The 17,453-nt window shown below is 41.2% G+C and overlaps 1 protein-coding gene across 3 annotated transcripts in view; it reads right to left on the reverse strand.

The window, feature by feature from the left end:
- Positions 1 to 890: 890 nt before the first annotated feature.
- The window catches only part of SP7 (Sp7 transcription factor), a 127,701-nt gene continuing 111,138 nt past the window's right edge, over positions 891 to 17,453 (reverse strand). For all 3 annotated transcript variants that reach the window (XM_087956375.1, XM_087956374.1, XM_087956376.1), the window contains one exon: positions 891 to 4,623. In XM_087956375.1, the coding sequence (XP_087812501.1) occupies positions 3,343 to 4,590 (1,248 nt within the window). In that variant the 5' untranslated portion in view covers positions 4,591 to 4,623 and the 3' untranslated portion in view covers positions 891 to 3,342. The remainder of the gene's footprint in view (positions 4,624 to 17,453) is intronic.

A 17,453-nucleotide genomic window follows, 5' to 3' on the forward strand; every position in this document is an offset into this window, starting at 1 on the left:
CAAGGGGCATCTCATTCTCAAATATGAACCATGGCAATATAGTGAACCTCAAGGAATTAAAGTCCAGTCTGGCTGGTGTTGACTGTAATTGCCCTTCCTTCTGATGAGAGTTTGTCTCCTCACAAAAGTCTATTGTGCTCTTGTGAAAGACCAGCTGACAGAAGGTCTTTGTTCCAAAGGGGTGAACTGGGAGGGAGGCTGGGAGCTGCAGTAGTCACCATTTCCCGAAGGACAGCTTGTGGCAATTGTCCTGTGGAGTGCAATTCCTCCCTGGCCATGGGAACTAAAAGCAGGGGACTCCCACTCAGCCTCTCGGTGACCCCTAGAGGCAATGCTTGCCTCCCTGGCCAATTCTAAGATAACCGACTTCAAGGGCAAAGATGCTACCACTACAAAGACAAGACAAAACTGCCTCACCCCACAGTTCAATCAGCCCATTCTTTAAAAGGGTCGTCCAGGTTTGCCTTTCTCAAGTAAGTCGGGGACACTCTAGGGTAGGAGTCTCCAACCTTGGCTGGTTGAGGAATTCTGGGAGTTGAAATTCACAAGTCTTAAAGTTGCCAAGGTTGGAGACCCCTGCTCTAGGGATCAGCATTTCTCAATCTTAAGAACATTTAAGTCCTGGTTGGAGAATTCTGGGAGTTGAAGTCCTCACAGACTTAAGAGTTGTGAAGTTTGAGAAACCCTGTTCTGGATGGATGGACTGGACATTGCAGAAGAAGGAGGATATATTTTGTTGTTTTACCCACTTTTTGACTCCTGCAATTCTTGTGAGTTGCAGAAGGGAAATGTGAGTGTATTTGAATATTGGGGAGAGGGGTGTTGATGTAGACCCCAGCTTCCCCCAGCTTGCATGCTTGTGAGCAGCTACAAAGGCTACAGAAAAGCGGTAATTTTGCAGGCAGTAAAAGTGCCACTTTATTAGAAATGTGGTAGCACCAGATTGGATTGTACTTCCATACATAAGGATCCAGTTTCTTTCAGCATTCTTTCCCCCCCTCCCCACAACATAGCTTATATTTTTATTTATTTTTTTTAAATTAAAAATAAGCAAAATCCAAAGCAAAAATTGAGTTTCCACGTGAGCTGCCTGAGCAGGCAAACAACAGAGTGATGATTTGCACTTCTGAAGCAATGTACTGGACTACATTTTGTATTAACTAGTTAATAGTAACTCCCCTCTCTCAAAACCTTTAGAATTTCTCCATGTTGTGAGGTAATCACATTTGAGGTTCCCTTTGCAAAGCCAATTAATGATGTTGGAAGCAGGGGCAGCACACAGAAACTCGGTAGAAATCGTGTGCCTGAATACTGCAAAATGGAAGGGGAGAACTCGACACAAGAATATTTTTTAACCATGTGAGTTTTGTTCTTTTATCCAGTGGCCTTTACCTGAGCTCAAAAGCAAACAGATCAAAGCAACATGGAAAGCATTTAATCACATAGGTCCACAGACATTAGACTTTTGAAAAGGAATAATGCCCCAAAACAATAGAGGGTTGTGCCAGGGATTTCCTTCTCTAACGCTTAAGCTGCTGATAGTTGGTTTGCTAAACCGAGTAGATCCCTACCAAAAATGAGAACACTCAAATATTGAGAGTTTGCTTCTCAAAATATTCAATATTAATGAGTGTTTCCCAATCCACCTGAATCTTTCTATCAAAAATGAACAGAACTTAAAACAAAAAGCATTTTAGATGATAAATATTCCATTTCTCCCCCAAAATATGAAGCTACAACTAAAAAGAACAGAGCAAGTTGCAGATGGCACTGTTTTGCACAAGGAAAGCCCTTTCCCAATTAACAGAGAGACAATTCTGATCAGAAAATAGATGTCTTTGCTTAGAGGCTTTTTGGAGAATCCAGCCACCTCCTCACCTCTATTTATTTTTCATCATAATTTAAAGATAAATATATTTCTAGATTAAATATATGGGAAGAGAAAGGTTCAAAACAGCCTTGTAGCACCTATATGGGACATCTTGTGGGCTATTCTTATTTCTCCTATGAAATTATTGGTTTTCCTCTTCAACTTCCTTTACTTTGGTAAAGTAATGAACACTAATTTTCTCTATTTCTGCACTTCAGTTGAATATTTATACTGTATAAGGTCATGTCCCTAATATTCTGAATATGGCCCAAATTAGCTTTTGGCACACCCACAAAATGCCAAAATCTTCTTTGGAGGAATCATTGCATGACCCAAGCAACTGCACAATCCTTGCATCAAAAAAATATGGACAGAGGTCAACGGAAAATAGAAGCCCAGTTTATACTGATGGTAGAGGGATGGCTGTATAATTGGCTGCTAATTTGTCTTTCCAAATTATTACCTAAGGCCTACCACTGTCCAGAACCAAGCCTTTTAATTTTAAATACCGTAGGATGGGATTTTAATAGCAAAAAATCCCTTTATATTTACTGAAGCAACAATTTCTAACCAGTAGCTTCCAAGTTTATTTAAAGAAAGGGTGGAGGCTTAGTAATAAAATTCCATATCTGGATCCTGCCAGGGCTTATAAATCTTGAAGAGCTTGACAAATAGGCACAGTTTTACCAGCTGTGGCTTTTCTCTTCAATGCTATGTCACTTGAAGAGCCATTCCTTGTAAAACCTTTTTTCTTGCAGCTCTTAAAGTTATAATAAGCACTCGTTCAGCATCTGAAGCTAACCAACTTATTAATTTATATATTTATCAAATCTGCTTGCTGCCCATCTCATTGCTAGATGACTATTTGACTATTATCTTCTGAGTAAGAGATTGCACTAGAATCTGGGAACAAGGGCATGTTCAATGGTGCAGATACAGTATTCCAATCTCAAAGAAGGCCCCTTTCTGCCCCCATCACCTACTGGTGCCAGAAGTTAGGAGAGGTGCTCAGAATCATATGTTCAGTGGGTTTACATGAGATGGAAAGTGATTCCTATACATACCCTGAGAAAAATTTATTTCAGTCCTGCCCAGCCTGCTACTTGGCTAGTCCTACACATGATATTACGAGTTCAACGTTTCGGCCATTATCCAAGTGATCACATAGAGACCTCAGCGGGTAGCCATTTTGGTTTTAACAGCTTAAGACCATAGAGAATAGAGGATGTAGCTTCAGATTTTGCCTCTGAGTCTTTAGCCACAAAGTCATAGACTTTCTGAGGTCCCAGCTGAATTTGGCTTCTGGATTGGGGTTAGGGAAGCTTTACATAAGGTACCATCTTAGCTAGAGGAACAGCTAACAGCAACAGCGGTTGTGTTTCATCCACAAATAAATTATTTAGCAGGAAGCACTCAAAGAAGAATGGTGGAGATGGTACAAAGTAAGCAAGCTGGAGCACACACAGTACCCATTAGATTTCCAGGAGACTGCTTTGCTCAGGGCTGACGGCATCTTTTTCCTCTCCAGCCAGGCCATCTTGAAGAGCTGCAGCGCTGGGAGAACTAGCCACAGTAGCAACCTCTTCTCTCTCAGCTTCACCTTCTGGGGGTTTGCCCACTCCCATTTCATTATGGGTCTTCTGATGCTTGCTGAGATGGTCACTACGAGTGAAGCGCTTGTTGCAGAGTAAACAGGTAAATTTCTTCTCTCGGGTATGGGTGCGGACGTGGCGTTCCAGCTCATCCGAGCGCGTAAAACGCTTGCCGCAGAAAAGCCAGTTGCAGACAAAAGGACGTTCCCCAGTATGCCATCGCAGGTGGGCTTTGAGATGTGAAGCTTTCCCGTAGACCTTCCCGCAGCCTGGGATATGGCAGCTGTGGATCGGCTTCTTCCGCAGGCTGGCTGCCGAGGCCCCAAGCCGCTCTAGTTCTTGGCAATTAGGGCAGTCACAAGTGGATCTGCCGGCTGTGCTGCCAAAGGAGCCCCCTCTTCCAGACTTCAAGGCAATCCCACCTTCCATCAGGGAATTATTGGCCACTGGCTTGGGTTTATACATTTCTTGGGGCAGCACATGTTGTCCTGAAGGGAGAAGGTGTGATGAAGAAGTAATGCCTACTGCAGGGTACGGAGCAGGATTCAAAGTTGTGAACTCAGAAGTGTAACTGGGTAGCTGGGGGCTGATGGGCGCCTGACTTGGCATGGACTGTAAGGAACCCTGGAGTCCATCTGATTGTGGCTGAGAACTCAACCAGTTGCTGTTGGAATGCATATCCCACCAAGAAGCTGTAGGGTTGCTAGAACTGGTAGAGATGCCTGGGTGGATGCCAGCTTTGTACCAGGAGCCATAAGGGTGTGCCATGTCCAAGGAGGTATAGACACTGGGGAGACAATCAGGGGATGGATGCCCCTTAGGCACCAGCAACGAAGAAGGGTCTTGAGTTGTGGGTGAGGCTGGGAAGGAATGGGGGAAAGGACTGTAATCATTGCTGTAAGTAGTGGACGCTTGTGGGCTTGCTGAGGGAGACATCAATCCATTCCCATTGGGGAAAGTGGCTGCATAGGAATCTCCCATGCCTTCAGTGCTCCAGAGTTTTGGAGCAAGAGACTCTACTCCCCAAAAGTAAGGTTTTCTTCCCAAATTGTTCTCAGTGCTTCTGGGAGAGGCTGATTCTTGAACTGGATTAGAATTTCCAAATTTATCCCAAGTTCCCATCAACATAGCCAGGGAACTGGAGCCATGCTGTCCTTCTTCCTAGGGGTGGGAAAAGAGAGAAAAAGCAAAAAAGGCAAAAGGAAATTTAGGAATGCTATCAATTGGGGCAGAAGAAATACAGGCATATCCATAAACTGATCCATAAACTCCATCCTACTTATAGAAACAGTGGACTATTTTCTCAAGAATAATAAGTATTTTGCTCATTAGAAGAAGAAAACAACAACCCTTCCTTTCTACAATAATGAAATACTTTTATAAGAGATCATGGAACCTCCTAATCATTGGACTACTACCGGTATGAACATTTGCCCATTTGTCCTCAGAACAAGAAAAACAGAATTTAAACATTTTTCTATGGAGATGGGTTTTAGTGCAACAAAAATGTGAAGGCAACAGAGTTATAATATTTGCCACTGAGACAATTCTTTAGTTATTGGCATGGATGGGTTTCACGGTAAAATTATAATTATATTATAATATGAATTATAAACTATATGTATGAAAAAGTCACACCATTATCCTTAAAATGATATATATTATTGCTGCAACACAGATGTACAACCCAGAAATTACAACACTGAATGTACAAAAATGTACAACACTGATGTATATAATACAACACTGTTGTACAACACAGAAGTTGTAGGCTGAAGGCTTTTTAAAAAAAGACTGGACAGCCCCTTGTCTGGAATGGTATAGGATCTCCTGATTGAGCTGGGGGTTGGACTAGAAGACCTCCAAGGTCCCCTACAACTCTGTTATTCTGATATAGCTTCATATGACAAATCTCCTTTAATGAGATATACTAGCTCAGGGAAAGAGCCACTTCTGAAAAGAATTAGTCTTCCTTTCTATTTTCATGATCATGTTATGTACTGTATATTTTTTCTGCTTCTTCATATGTTGACCTTTTCAAATAGCTGAGTCAAAGTTGTCCAAAGAAACCGGTCTGAAAAGATGAGTTGCAAAGATACGTTACCTTCTTATTATAATCACAATAGTGATTGTGACACAAGAATCCATTTTGAATTTGAGGACATTGCTAAATGTAGACCATTGTAATCTAGTCTCTATGGGGCATTGAAGAGTCTTTTGGCACAAGGTTCTGGGCAAGGTGCAAGGCACACTGAATGGGAGCTGCACAAGAATAAAATGTACAACTTGCACCTATTTCTATAGAAGTTCCCTAATTGTGTTCAATACATTGCTTTTTCTTTCATCTCTTTGTTGCTTCACTTATCTATACCTTACATTCTTAAGTATACTTTCAACCAATAGGGTGACAAAAGAGGTTTGGCAAAAATATAGATTACATCCAATGAAATTCACTCTATGAAAAAATAATTACAGACAGTTCAATTAATAATTAATCTTTCCAGCTAGCAATAGCGCTTACTTACATACCGCTTCACAGTGCTTTACAGCCCTCTCTAAGCGGTTTACAGAGTCAGACTATTGCCCCCAATAATCTGGGTCTTCATTTTACCCACCTCGGAAGGATGGAAGGCTGAGTCAACCTTGAACCTGGTGATACTCAAACTGCCGAATTGCTGGCAGTTGGTAGTCAGCAGAATTAGCCTGCAGTATTGCGTTATAACCACTGTGCCACCACAGAAAACATGTTGTTACAAGAAGTATCACTTGCCTTTGTTTTTGCACTGAATTAACCATAAAGTAGGTTATTACAAGAAGTATCGCTTGACTTTGTTTTTGCACTGAATTAACCATAAAGTAGGTTAATGAATTGAAATTAAACACTGAAGAGCATAGCTTGCAGATCAATGCCTCTTTCAACAAAGGGGCAAGCAACATGTAAAAAAGTTGTCTATATCTATAACCATTACCACTTGTCATGTTACATCCTCAGCACTGTTATAGCACATGTACAGGTAATTCTCAACTTATAAACATTTGTTTAGTGACTGTTCAAAGTTACAACAACACTGGAAAAAGTGACTTAGGGCTGTTCTTCACACAATCACCACAGCATCAAAATTTGAGCACTTGGCAATGAGCATGTATTTATGATTGCAGTGTCCTGAGGTCATGTGATTATTTCACACCTTCCCAGCCAGCTCCCAACAAGTAAAGTCAATGGGAGAAGATAAACTTGCTTAATATCAACACAATTCACTTAATTGATTTACTTGTCAGTGCAGTGCAGTGATTTACTTAATAACCATGGCAAGAAAAGGTCATAAAATTGGGTGTGATTCACTTAATAATTGCCTTATTTGGCAACGGAAAAAGGGTGGTCATAACTTAAGGACTATCTGTAGAGTTAAACAGATAGGGAAAACCTTGACAGATTGGACCAGAACTTCATCTACTCTAGTTCCTACTGCTAAGAAATTAATAGGTAGGATGTGCGAATGCATTTTGGAATTATCAAGGTTTCATGTAAAACACCCAAAGTCCTGCCATGGTAAAAAGGGAAAACACATTTTTAACAATCTTAAGAGAGAAGCTGCAGATATCTTAAGCAGGGACTATATAGCAGTTAAAGTGAAAACCATAGGATTGGATCCCAAAGAATAGATAACTCTATTTTTCTGCCTGTCCAGACATTTTTAAAAAGTTTTCTTGGGTTAAATTAGCTACAAAGTTTGGGCACTTGCTGATACCATAGTTTTCCTTTGTCACCTTTTCTGAGGTGAGCTGCCAGCCTTATTTGCCTAGGGATCTTTTTTTCCTATGGTATAAGGATCACAAAGTAATCTAACTATCACAAAGTGAATGCTATATATTCTTATGAGATAATTCCCATTAATATAATTAATGACTGCACACCACATAAAACCTGTTCTCAATTTTACATTTTCCTTATCAGTTTCAGTTAAGTGGAACCAGTGGAAGAGCTTGCCTTCAGAAGTTGTGAATGCTCTGTCACTGGAGGTTTTTCAAACGAGATTGGACACCCATTGATCCAAAATGGTATAGGGTCTCCTGCTTGTGCAGGGGGTTGGACCAGAAGACCTCTAAGGTTCCTTCCAACTCCGTTATTCTGTTAAGTACCCTGTTTCTCCAACAATATGGCCTCCCCCAATAGGAAGTCCCAGCATGTTTTATAGGCATGAAATGAAATTAAGCCCCTCCCCCAAATTAAAACATGCAAAATGGGGGGGAATGGTGGGAGGGCTTGCCGTTAGGAAGTACTTTTGTTGAACACCCGGATATGGTGCTGCCTGCGTTGATCCCGATACGAAGTGCCCCACCAACGCCGAGGTCAACATCCAAGCCATTGCCACCCGCCCGAAGATGCAAGGGGGGAATTAAGTCGCCCCTGAAAAGACGGCCTAGCCATTTTTTCAGGGCTCAAAAAAAAAAAAAAGACCCGACCTTATTATATGAGAAACACGGTAGTTAATTTAGAATCTGTATTTTGTGGTAGACTGCATCATGGCTACATAACTGGAAAAATTCATGTCTTAAATCATGGAAAAGGTCCCCATTTCAAAGCCAGGAAGAAAAATGTGAAAAAACTTGAAATTCAAGTAGCTTTGCATTTCACTCTAGCTGTTTCACAAATCTCACCTTGTGGTATGACAGCCAGAGGTGAAATTCAAAATTTTCTTCTACAAGCAAGGAAAATTACCATCATGGTGACTATAGTTGTTCACTCTATAGGAACAAGTTCTGAAAAGAAAGGGTTAGGGCCAATACATGAATATAATTTTTCAGAAATGATTAATTGCAGATTGGCAATTTACCTACAATGATAATCTCATTCATACAACTCCAGTAAGACAATCTATCAAACACAGATTACACTGGCCTAAGCTATATACAGCCATAATTGGGACCAGAATTTCTGTTACTAAGCAAGACAGCTGTTAAGTAAGTCACACTCAATTTTGTAATCTTTTTTGTCATGTTAAGCAAATCATTGCAGTTGTTAAGTGAATCACACAGTTGTTAAGTGAATTTGGCTTCTCCATTGACTTTGCTTGCCAGAAGCCAGCTGGGAAGCTTGCAAATGGCGATCACATGACCCTGGGATGCTGCATAGCAATTGCAAAGTGTCTAAATTCTGATCACGTGATCATGGGAATGCTACAGGGGTGGGATGCTACTGGTTCTGCCCCGTTCTAAAGAACCAGTAGCTCTGAAGAGCAACAGACCCTGAACTGGTTCTGTGTTTGCTGCTGTTTGGCCCACCCAGGCTCTTACTTCTCCTTTATTTCCTGCTTTTTCAACCTCAGCTGCTTTGCACAGCACAGCTGAGGTTGAAAAAGCAGGGGGAAAAAAAGGGCTTTTCAAACACTGTGCACCCACGCGTAGTGCTTTTCAGCTGCCCAGGCAGCACAGCTGATGTTTTTTTACACGCACGCGCAGCAAAACGTAGTCACCTAACTGGTAGTAACACCGGTTGAATCCCACCCCTGGAATGCTATAACAGTCATAAATACAAAAAACAATTGTTAGTCACTTTTTTTCAGTAACTTCAACAGTCACTAAATGAATGATTGTAAGTTGAGGACTACCTTTAATAAGTGCGCAGCAATGTTCCTGTCACATAGCATGGGAAGACGAATGACGATGGTGCTGCTGAATGGTTGCAAATGGAACAAGGAATAGAGAAAATAGAGAGAAACATTCAGTCCCTTTGGAAATCATGGAGATATCGAAGGCCTGTTTGATTGAGGAAGGACAGGGTTTCTTCAGGCAATGCATTATTTTCACTACCATTGCATCAAATGTTTGTCTTCATCATTAATAGCAGAGGTGGTATTCAGCAGGTTCTGACCAGTTCTGGAGAACCAGTAGCGGAAATTTTGAGCAGTTCAGAGAACCGGCAAATACCACCTCTGACTGGAGATTTTATAGTATCCTTCCCCTGCCACGCCCACCAAGCCACGCCCACAGAACCGGTAGTAAAAAAATTTGAATCCCACCACTGATTAATAGCTGTGATAATAAGAACATTCATATGCCTATTACAGGTTAACTGAGAGCATAACTTTCTAGTATACATTTCAAAGTCCTATTTTTGTCCTATAATGCTCTTGCAAACAATGGACCAGTCACACATACATATGTATCTTCCAATTAGGGCCATGCAACATTTCAGATCTGAGTCCCAAAGTGGCTTTGCTATGCATAAGACCATGAATGTAGCACTTGCCTGCAATTCTTTAAAACAGCCGTGTCCATCTTTTTTGGAATCATATCTGAAGAATTGTTATCTTCTTCACATTTTAAGTTCAACCGGAGGTTCTATCAGCTCAGAAGAACAGACTAGTTACTATGATACTGATTTTTATGAAATACAGTATTTTCTCATGGTAAATCACCTTCTCTAAGCATTTTACTCTTTTTGGTACCTAATAAAAATGTTTTTACTCTCCTAGTGTCTTAATCATATTTTATATAATCCTTAGAATATATTGATGGTTTTTAAAACTTCTTGCATTCATTTGTCCTATGCTGTAAACCTTACAGTTGATATAGCTGCAATTGTAATTGCTTAATGATGTTCCAGAATAGAGTTGAGGCTAATTGAAATATCCTACTTCAAAACACTCAGACTTCAAAAAGACATAAAATGTTGAAACGGAAACCAAGTACATCCTGACACTGAACACCCATGTTTAGTGCTGTGATAGTTTCTTTTGGTGGATTTATGTGGGAGTTGATCCGTATTCCTAACTCCAATTTCATCAGTATCAAATGAAAACTACTACAGTAGATATAGCTCAGACCCTGTTTATCAGACTAAAAACATTTAAACCTGTTATTTGTAAAAAGAAGCTATTTTGCATATAGCAATATAGCAGAGATATATTAGACAACAATGGGGAATTATCTAGCAGGATCACATCCATCGATTCAGGTTCAGAGTGTGGCATATAATACTGAATTCAGCATCTCAAGAACTTAATTTTATATTTAAACAGCAAACAGAAATGTGTTTGTGATCTAGGAACTCTTTGACAGATGTTACGCAAAATAGTTAACAGGCAGCTTTACAGATGTTCTACTCACTTTTTAATGTCATTATATATTTTCAATCCCAACCACATAGTAAAAGGAGCCACACCGCAAAAGTGCAATTTATTCATTATAATTTTATAACACTTCCAGTGATTTACATTATGAAAGCATGAGCAGCAAAAGGACACAGCACTAAAATAATTAATTGGCTAAAAGTACACTAATAGAGTTAGCACAATAGTGATCATTTGTTCACTAAATGCCTTCCAGAACAATTCAGTCTTTAAATCTGGAAAGCCAATACTGAGGGTACCAAAAAGAGGGTATTCCTTAGTTCGAGGGCCATAGCTGAAAAACATAGCCCATGAACCCACTCCCCTTTGACTTAAAAAGCCCGGAGCAGAGGACCGTTAAAAAATGTTGGTGAGATGAGTGCACTGGGAGGAACAGGCAGCCATTTCTGTACAGAGTAAGCAGCTCAGCCAACAACTAGAGAACAAGCGATAGATGACTTTGTAGATTAAAAATAGTATTGGGAATTGCATCTGTAAAGTTATGCAAAGTGTGCCACAAAATACAATTGAAAGCGCACAATAGGAATGAACAGAAAATGTATAAGAACTCAGTGCAGGCAGAAGACCAAGAGAGAAAGCTCTGCTCATTTTGGTGAGCCACTGGGAGAAACGAAGGTACCAACAGGAAGCGCCCATATGCATATATACAGATGAAACTCGAAAAATTAGAATATCGTGCAAAAGTTCATTTATTTCAGTAATGCAACTTAAAAGGTGAACCTAATATATGAGATAGACTCATTACATGCAAAGCAAGATAGTTCAACCCGTGATGTGTCATAATTGAGATGATTATGGCTTACAGCTCATGAAAACCCTAAATCCACAATCTCAGAAAATTAGAATATTGTGAAAAGGTTCAATATTCTAGGCTCAAAGTGTCCTACTCTGATCAGCTAATTAAGCCATACACCTGCAAAGGATTCCTGAGCCTTTAAATGGTCTCTCAGTCTGGTTCAGTAGGAATCACAATCATGAGAAAGACTGCTGCCCTGACAGTTGTGCAGAAAACCATCATTGACACCCTCCATATGGAGGGAAAGCCCCAAAAGGTAATTGCAAAAGAAGTTGGATGTTCCCAAAGTGCTGTATCAAGGCACATTAATAAAAAATTATGTGGAAGGAAAAGTGTGGAAGAAAAAGGTGCACAAGCAGCAGGGATGACCGCAACCTGGAGAGGATTGTCAGGAAAAGTCCATTCAAAAGTGTTGGGGACTTTCACAAGGAGTGGACTGAGGCTGGAGTCAGTGCATCAAGAGCCACCACACACAGACGGATCCTGGACATGGGCTTCAAATGTCGTATTCCTCTTGTCAAGTCACTCCTGAACAACAAACAATGTCAGAAGCGTCTTACCTGGGCTAAAGAAAAACAGAACTGGTCTGTTGCTCAGTGGTCCAAAGTCCTCTTTTCTGATGAGAGCAACTTTTACATCTCATTTGGAAACCAAGGACCCAGAGTCTGGAGGAAGAATGGAGAGGCACATACTGCAAGATGCTTGAAGTCCAGAGTGAAGTTTCCACAGTCTGTGTTGATTTGGGGAGCCATGTCATCTGCTGGTGTTGGTCCACTGTGCTTCATTAAGTCCAGGGTCAACGCAGCCGTCTACCAGGAGATTTTGGAGCACTTCATGCTTCCTTCTGCAGATGAGCTTTATGGGGATGCTGACTTCATTTTCCAGCAAGACTTGGCACCTGCCCACACTGCCAAAAGCACCAAAACCTGGTTCAATGACTGTGGGATTACTGTGCTTGATTGGCCAGCAAACTTGCCTGACTAGAGCCCCATAGAGAATCTATGGGGCATTGCCAAGAGAAAGATGAGAGACATGAGACCGAACAATGCAGAAGAGCTGAAGGCCGCTATTGAAGCACCCTTGTCTTCCATAACACCTCAGCAGTGCCACAGGCTGATAGCTTCCATGCCACGCCGCATTGAGGCAGTAATTGCTGCAAAAGGGGCCCAAACCAAGTACTGAGTACATATGCATGCTTATATTTTTCAGAGCTCCGATATTGTTCCATGTACAATCCTTGTTTTATTGATTGCATATAATATTCTAATTTTCTGAGATTGTGGATTTGGGGTTTTCATGAGCTGTAAGCCATAATCATCTCAATTATGACAAATCACGGCTTGAACTATCTTGCTTTGCATGTAATGAGTCTATCTCATATATTAGGTTCACCTTTCAAGTTGCATTACTGAAATAAATGAACTTTTGCACGATATTCTAATTTTTCGACTTTCACCTGTAGATGGTTCTTGATTTACGGCTGGTTGCGACTGTTTGAAGTTACAACAAGTCCCCTAAAAGGTACTTATGACGGATTTGAAGTTCTGCTGCTTCCCTGATCACATGATTGCACTTTTCGGTGCTTGGCAACCTGTTCACCTTTACGACCATTTGCAGTGTATGTGACCATGATTTATGCCATTTTTTTTTGCCGAAAACCAGTATTTGCTTCCAGTTTCTGGCAAAAAACTCCCATTGCAGATAATGGATTTTACTTAATGACCATGGTGATTTGCTTTAGGACCACTGAAAAAACGTTGTAAAATTGGGTCAGCCACAGGGGTGGGATTCTATTGGTTCAGACCGGTTCCGGCGAACCGGATGTTAAATTTGCATTTGGTTCACTGAACCGGTATTTGAACCGACCCGGCCCACCCTGTCCCATCCCTCCCAGGAGTCTCCACATGGCCCATTTTCAATACAGGTAAGTGCAGGGTCTGCACAGAGGCTCTTGGAGGGGGAAAAAAGGGCCTTCCAGAAGTACCGGAAGCCGGAAACAGGCTTGTTTCCGGCTTCCGGAGGGTCTCCAGAGCCTGGGGGAGGCTGTTTTTGCCCTCCTAGAGGCCTGAGGGAAGCCTCTGGACCCTTGGGAAGATGAAAAACGGCCCTCCCGGAAGGATGGATGTCTGGAAATGGGCCTGTTTCCAGCTTCTGGAGGGCCTCCAGAGCCTGGGGGAGGCTGTTTTCACCCTCCTAGAGGCCCAAGGGAAGCCTCTGGACCCTTGGGAAGATGAAAACGGCCCTCCCGGAAGTATGGATGTCCGGAAGCGGGCCTGTTTCCAGCTTCTGGAGGGCCTCCAGAGCCTGGGGGAGGCTGTTTTCACCCTCCTAGAGGCCCAAGGGAAGCCTCTGGACCCTTGGGAAGGTGAAAACGGACCTCCCGGAAGTATGGATGTCTGGAAATGGGCCTGTTTCCAGCTTCTGGAGGGCCTCCAGAGCCTGGGGGAGGCTGTTTTCACCCTCCTAGAGGCCCAAGGGAAGCCTCTGGACCCTTGGGAAGGTGAAAAACGGCCCTCCCGGAAGTATGGATGTCCGGAAACGGGCCTGTTTCCAGCTTCTGGAGGGCCTCCAGAGCTGGGGTGTGTGTGCTGTTTTCATCCTCCTAGAGGCCTGAGGGAAGCCTCTGGACCCTTGGGAAGATGAAAAACGGCCCTCCCGGAAGTTCCAGTAGGCAACACCCACCATGGCCACGTCCACCCAGCAACTAGGCAGCAAACCGGTTGCTTGGATTTTTGAATCCCACCCCTGGTCAGCTATATGATGACCTGCTTAATGACTGGCACGATTTATGACCATAATTCCTGTCTCAATTATGGTCGTAAGTCAAAGACTATCTATAAAAGAAAACTGAGTTCAGTGCTGCTTGCAGCTGCTGGCATTATCTCTTCTCCAAAGGCTTACTGAAGTCGCACATTCCTCTTGCATGTAATATGTAAACACAAAAACTCTTTCTCCAGTTCTTGTATTTAAGCTGAAGGTTGCGAAATTCTATTTATACATATTTTGAAATAACCCTGACTTTATTTCAAAATATGTATAAAGGCTTACTTTTGAGTTAGCAAGCTTAAGATGAACTGTTTACCCCCTATCTTTTAACTCTCTAATTTATAACTTTGGATTTATAACAGTGAAATAATTGTACATATATACCCCAAACGGTCATGTCAGTATCTTTCTAAAACAACAAAATATTATGCTAAATTAACAAAAAACACTACTGCTTTATTTTTGAAATTATGGCCATTTTTATTTATTGTAGGCTGCATTGTTTTCATTGCAATCAAAATAGTCTCAAAGTATAAATCAATGTACCCTTAAATTGTAGTTCCAACTAACCTTTACCACTGCTAATTAAAAATGTTCCTTTCTAAGCATTAGCAAATTAGCCTAACAATTGAACTGTTATATAAGAGGGAAATTAGGTGCAAATCTAAATACATTAATCTGGGAGAAAGTAAATGGATTTGCTTTCAAATTAACCATACACTGGATTATGTTGTAATAATTGAGTATTGGATTTGGATCAAGAGGTTTGGTCCAATGTTGGATTTGGCTCTAGTCCACATCTGTTATGATGTTCACATGATGACTCAGAATAAAGTGCTTAATTTGGTTAATCAATTTACCCATTTTATGGGTTGATATAACACATAAAAATCAAATAGTTCACAAAATATACTAAGCCACAAAAGAAGTAGCCAAGTTACAACTGACAACATTTACCAGTTCCCGATGTTATGCTTGTTTATCAGTATATAAAATGTAGTTGGGAGTTACCTTTTTATATGAAAATATTACACTGGGAAACTTGCCCATTTTCTTTTATTCATCCCAAACTAAGGCTTTAAATTGCTTTGTTCTTTCTTCAAAAATTGGAAGTGTGCTGATGAGTAACAGCTTAAATCAGCAGTGTGATGCTCTCAATATAAAACAAATTAATCTTTTCACTTAATACTGTTTTTATTTTTGTTTAAATGCCATCCTGTGTGGTGTAGTAGTTAAAATGCTAGGCTGGGAGCCAGGAACTCATCTTTTAATCCCTCACTCAACCATGGAATATCATGAGGGATGGTGGGCCAGTCATTTTCTCCTAGAGCAAGAGCAAATTTGTAGAGTTTAACCTGTCAGACCAGGTTCAAGTTCAAGTTCACTCTTAGCCATGAAAGCTCACTATGTGATTTGTGGTCAGATAACAGAAAATCAGAGTCGGAAGGGACCTTGTAGGTCATCTAGTCCAACCCCCCGCCCAAGCGGGAGACCCTACACCATTTCTGACAAATGGCAGTCCAATCTCTTCTTGAAAGTCTCAACTGATGGCGCTCCCACAACTTCCGAGGGCAAGCTGTTCCATTGGTTGATTGTTCTCACTGTCAGAAAGTTTCTCCTTATTTCCAGGTTAAATCTCTCCTTGTTCAGTTTCCATCCATTATTCCTTGTCTGGCCTACAGGCGCTTTAGAAAATAGCTTGACCTCTTCCTTTCTGTGGCAGCCCCTCAAATATTGGAAGACTGCTATCATGTCTCCCCTGGTCAAGCATATTCTTCAGCCAATCATGGAAAGAAACTGGACCTAAGAATACTGTCTCAAATTTGCAAAAGAAAGGCTGTATAGAAACATAATAAATTCTTCAAAATAGACTTTTCCAGGATCCTAAACTTACAGGATGGAAGCTAGTTTGGTATAGTGGTTAAAGGTATCAGACTAAAACTGGGAGACTGGGAGTTCTAGTCCCATTTTAGGCATAAAGCCAGTTGGGTGACCTTGGGCCAGTCATTCATTCTCTAGGAAAGAGGGAAGAGCAAACCACTTCAGAAAAAACCTTGCCAAGAAAACTGTGGGGTCTGGTCAAGGCAGTCATGAGCAGACAATAATAACTTGGGGGCACACAAAACAACCACCTCATGGTATATAATAAAAATAATATAGTATACATATATAAAATATAAGCAGCAAATGGATCAGTTTAAATGATTCATTGAAATTTACCAATTTAAAATATTAAAAGTCCCAGGGAAAGTTTCTCTCTATTAATAGACATATTTCTGTGCTACCACACACAATGGGGAGGGGGTTGAGGATGCATATTTGCAGCTTAATCTTTAGCCCTATTCAAAGCTTGCTTCTCAGTGTATCATAATTGCACATCTAACAAAGGCTGGCAAAGCATAAGCAGGAACCAATTGTGGCTTCTGAACAACTCATGTTTTCAATCTCGTTATTTTTTTAAACAGGTCTTTGAATTACATTGTGGCATTTTATAGCATCTCTTTTCCCTTCCCTGAATGACTTCCTTTTCATTTGCTCCTTTTATGTTTTTAATCTGGTCCTTTAACAGCACTAGGTTCGTCAATCCTGACATTAAATGCTATGTTAAAAGCACACATGCACACATGCATACACACACACAAAGAGAGAGACATAAGCACACAGACATATCCACAGGGGTGGGATTCTACCAGTTCGCACCTATTCGCTAGAACTGGTTGTTAACATTCTAAGCAGTTTGGAGAACCGGTTGTTAGAAGAAATTACTGGCCTAATCCTGTAAGGAAGGCAGGAAGGAAACATTCTGGTGTTGCTTACAGAAACTGCCTCTCCGTTAACCCTTTTTACATTCTTGGCCAAACTAGACTTCCTGTCTCTGGAACATTTGTGGAGTTTTCCCCCCCTCCTTTTCTGGTACTTTGCTTGTGTGGAGTGACCATTCAAAGTTACAATGGCACTGAAAAAAGTGACTCATGACCATTTTTCACACTTACGACTGTTGCAGCATCCCCACAGTCATGAGAGGCCAGGCGAGGAGATGTGTGCCTCGATGTGAGTGATATTGAGTTGGCCACACCCAGCCAATAACATGACCACCAAGCCATGCCCACCAACTAAGCCACGCCACAGAACCGGTTGTTAAAAATTTTGAATCCCACCCCTGCATATCCACCATCAAATGAATCCTGTTCCAGCTAGTCACTCAGACTCATAACCAGGGGTGCGATTACCAGTTCGCGCCTATTCACTAGAACTGGTTGTTAACATTCTAAACAGTTCGGAGAACTAGTTGTTAG

The sequence above is a fragment of the Notechis scutatus genome, chromosome 2, assembly GCF_049901735.1.
Source record: "Notechis scutatus isolate UNSWTSFEM ecotype Mainland chromosome 2, rNotScu1.2, whole genome shotgun sequence".
NCBI classification, from domain to species: domain Eukaryota; kingdom Metazoa; phylum Chordata; class Lepidosauria; order Squamata; family Elapidae; genus Notechis; species Notechis scutatus.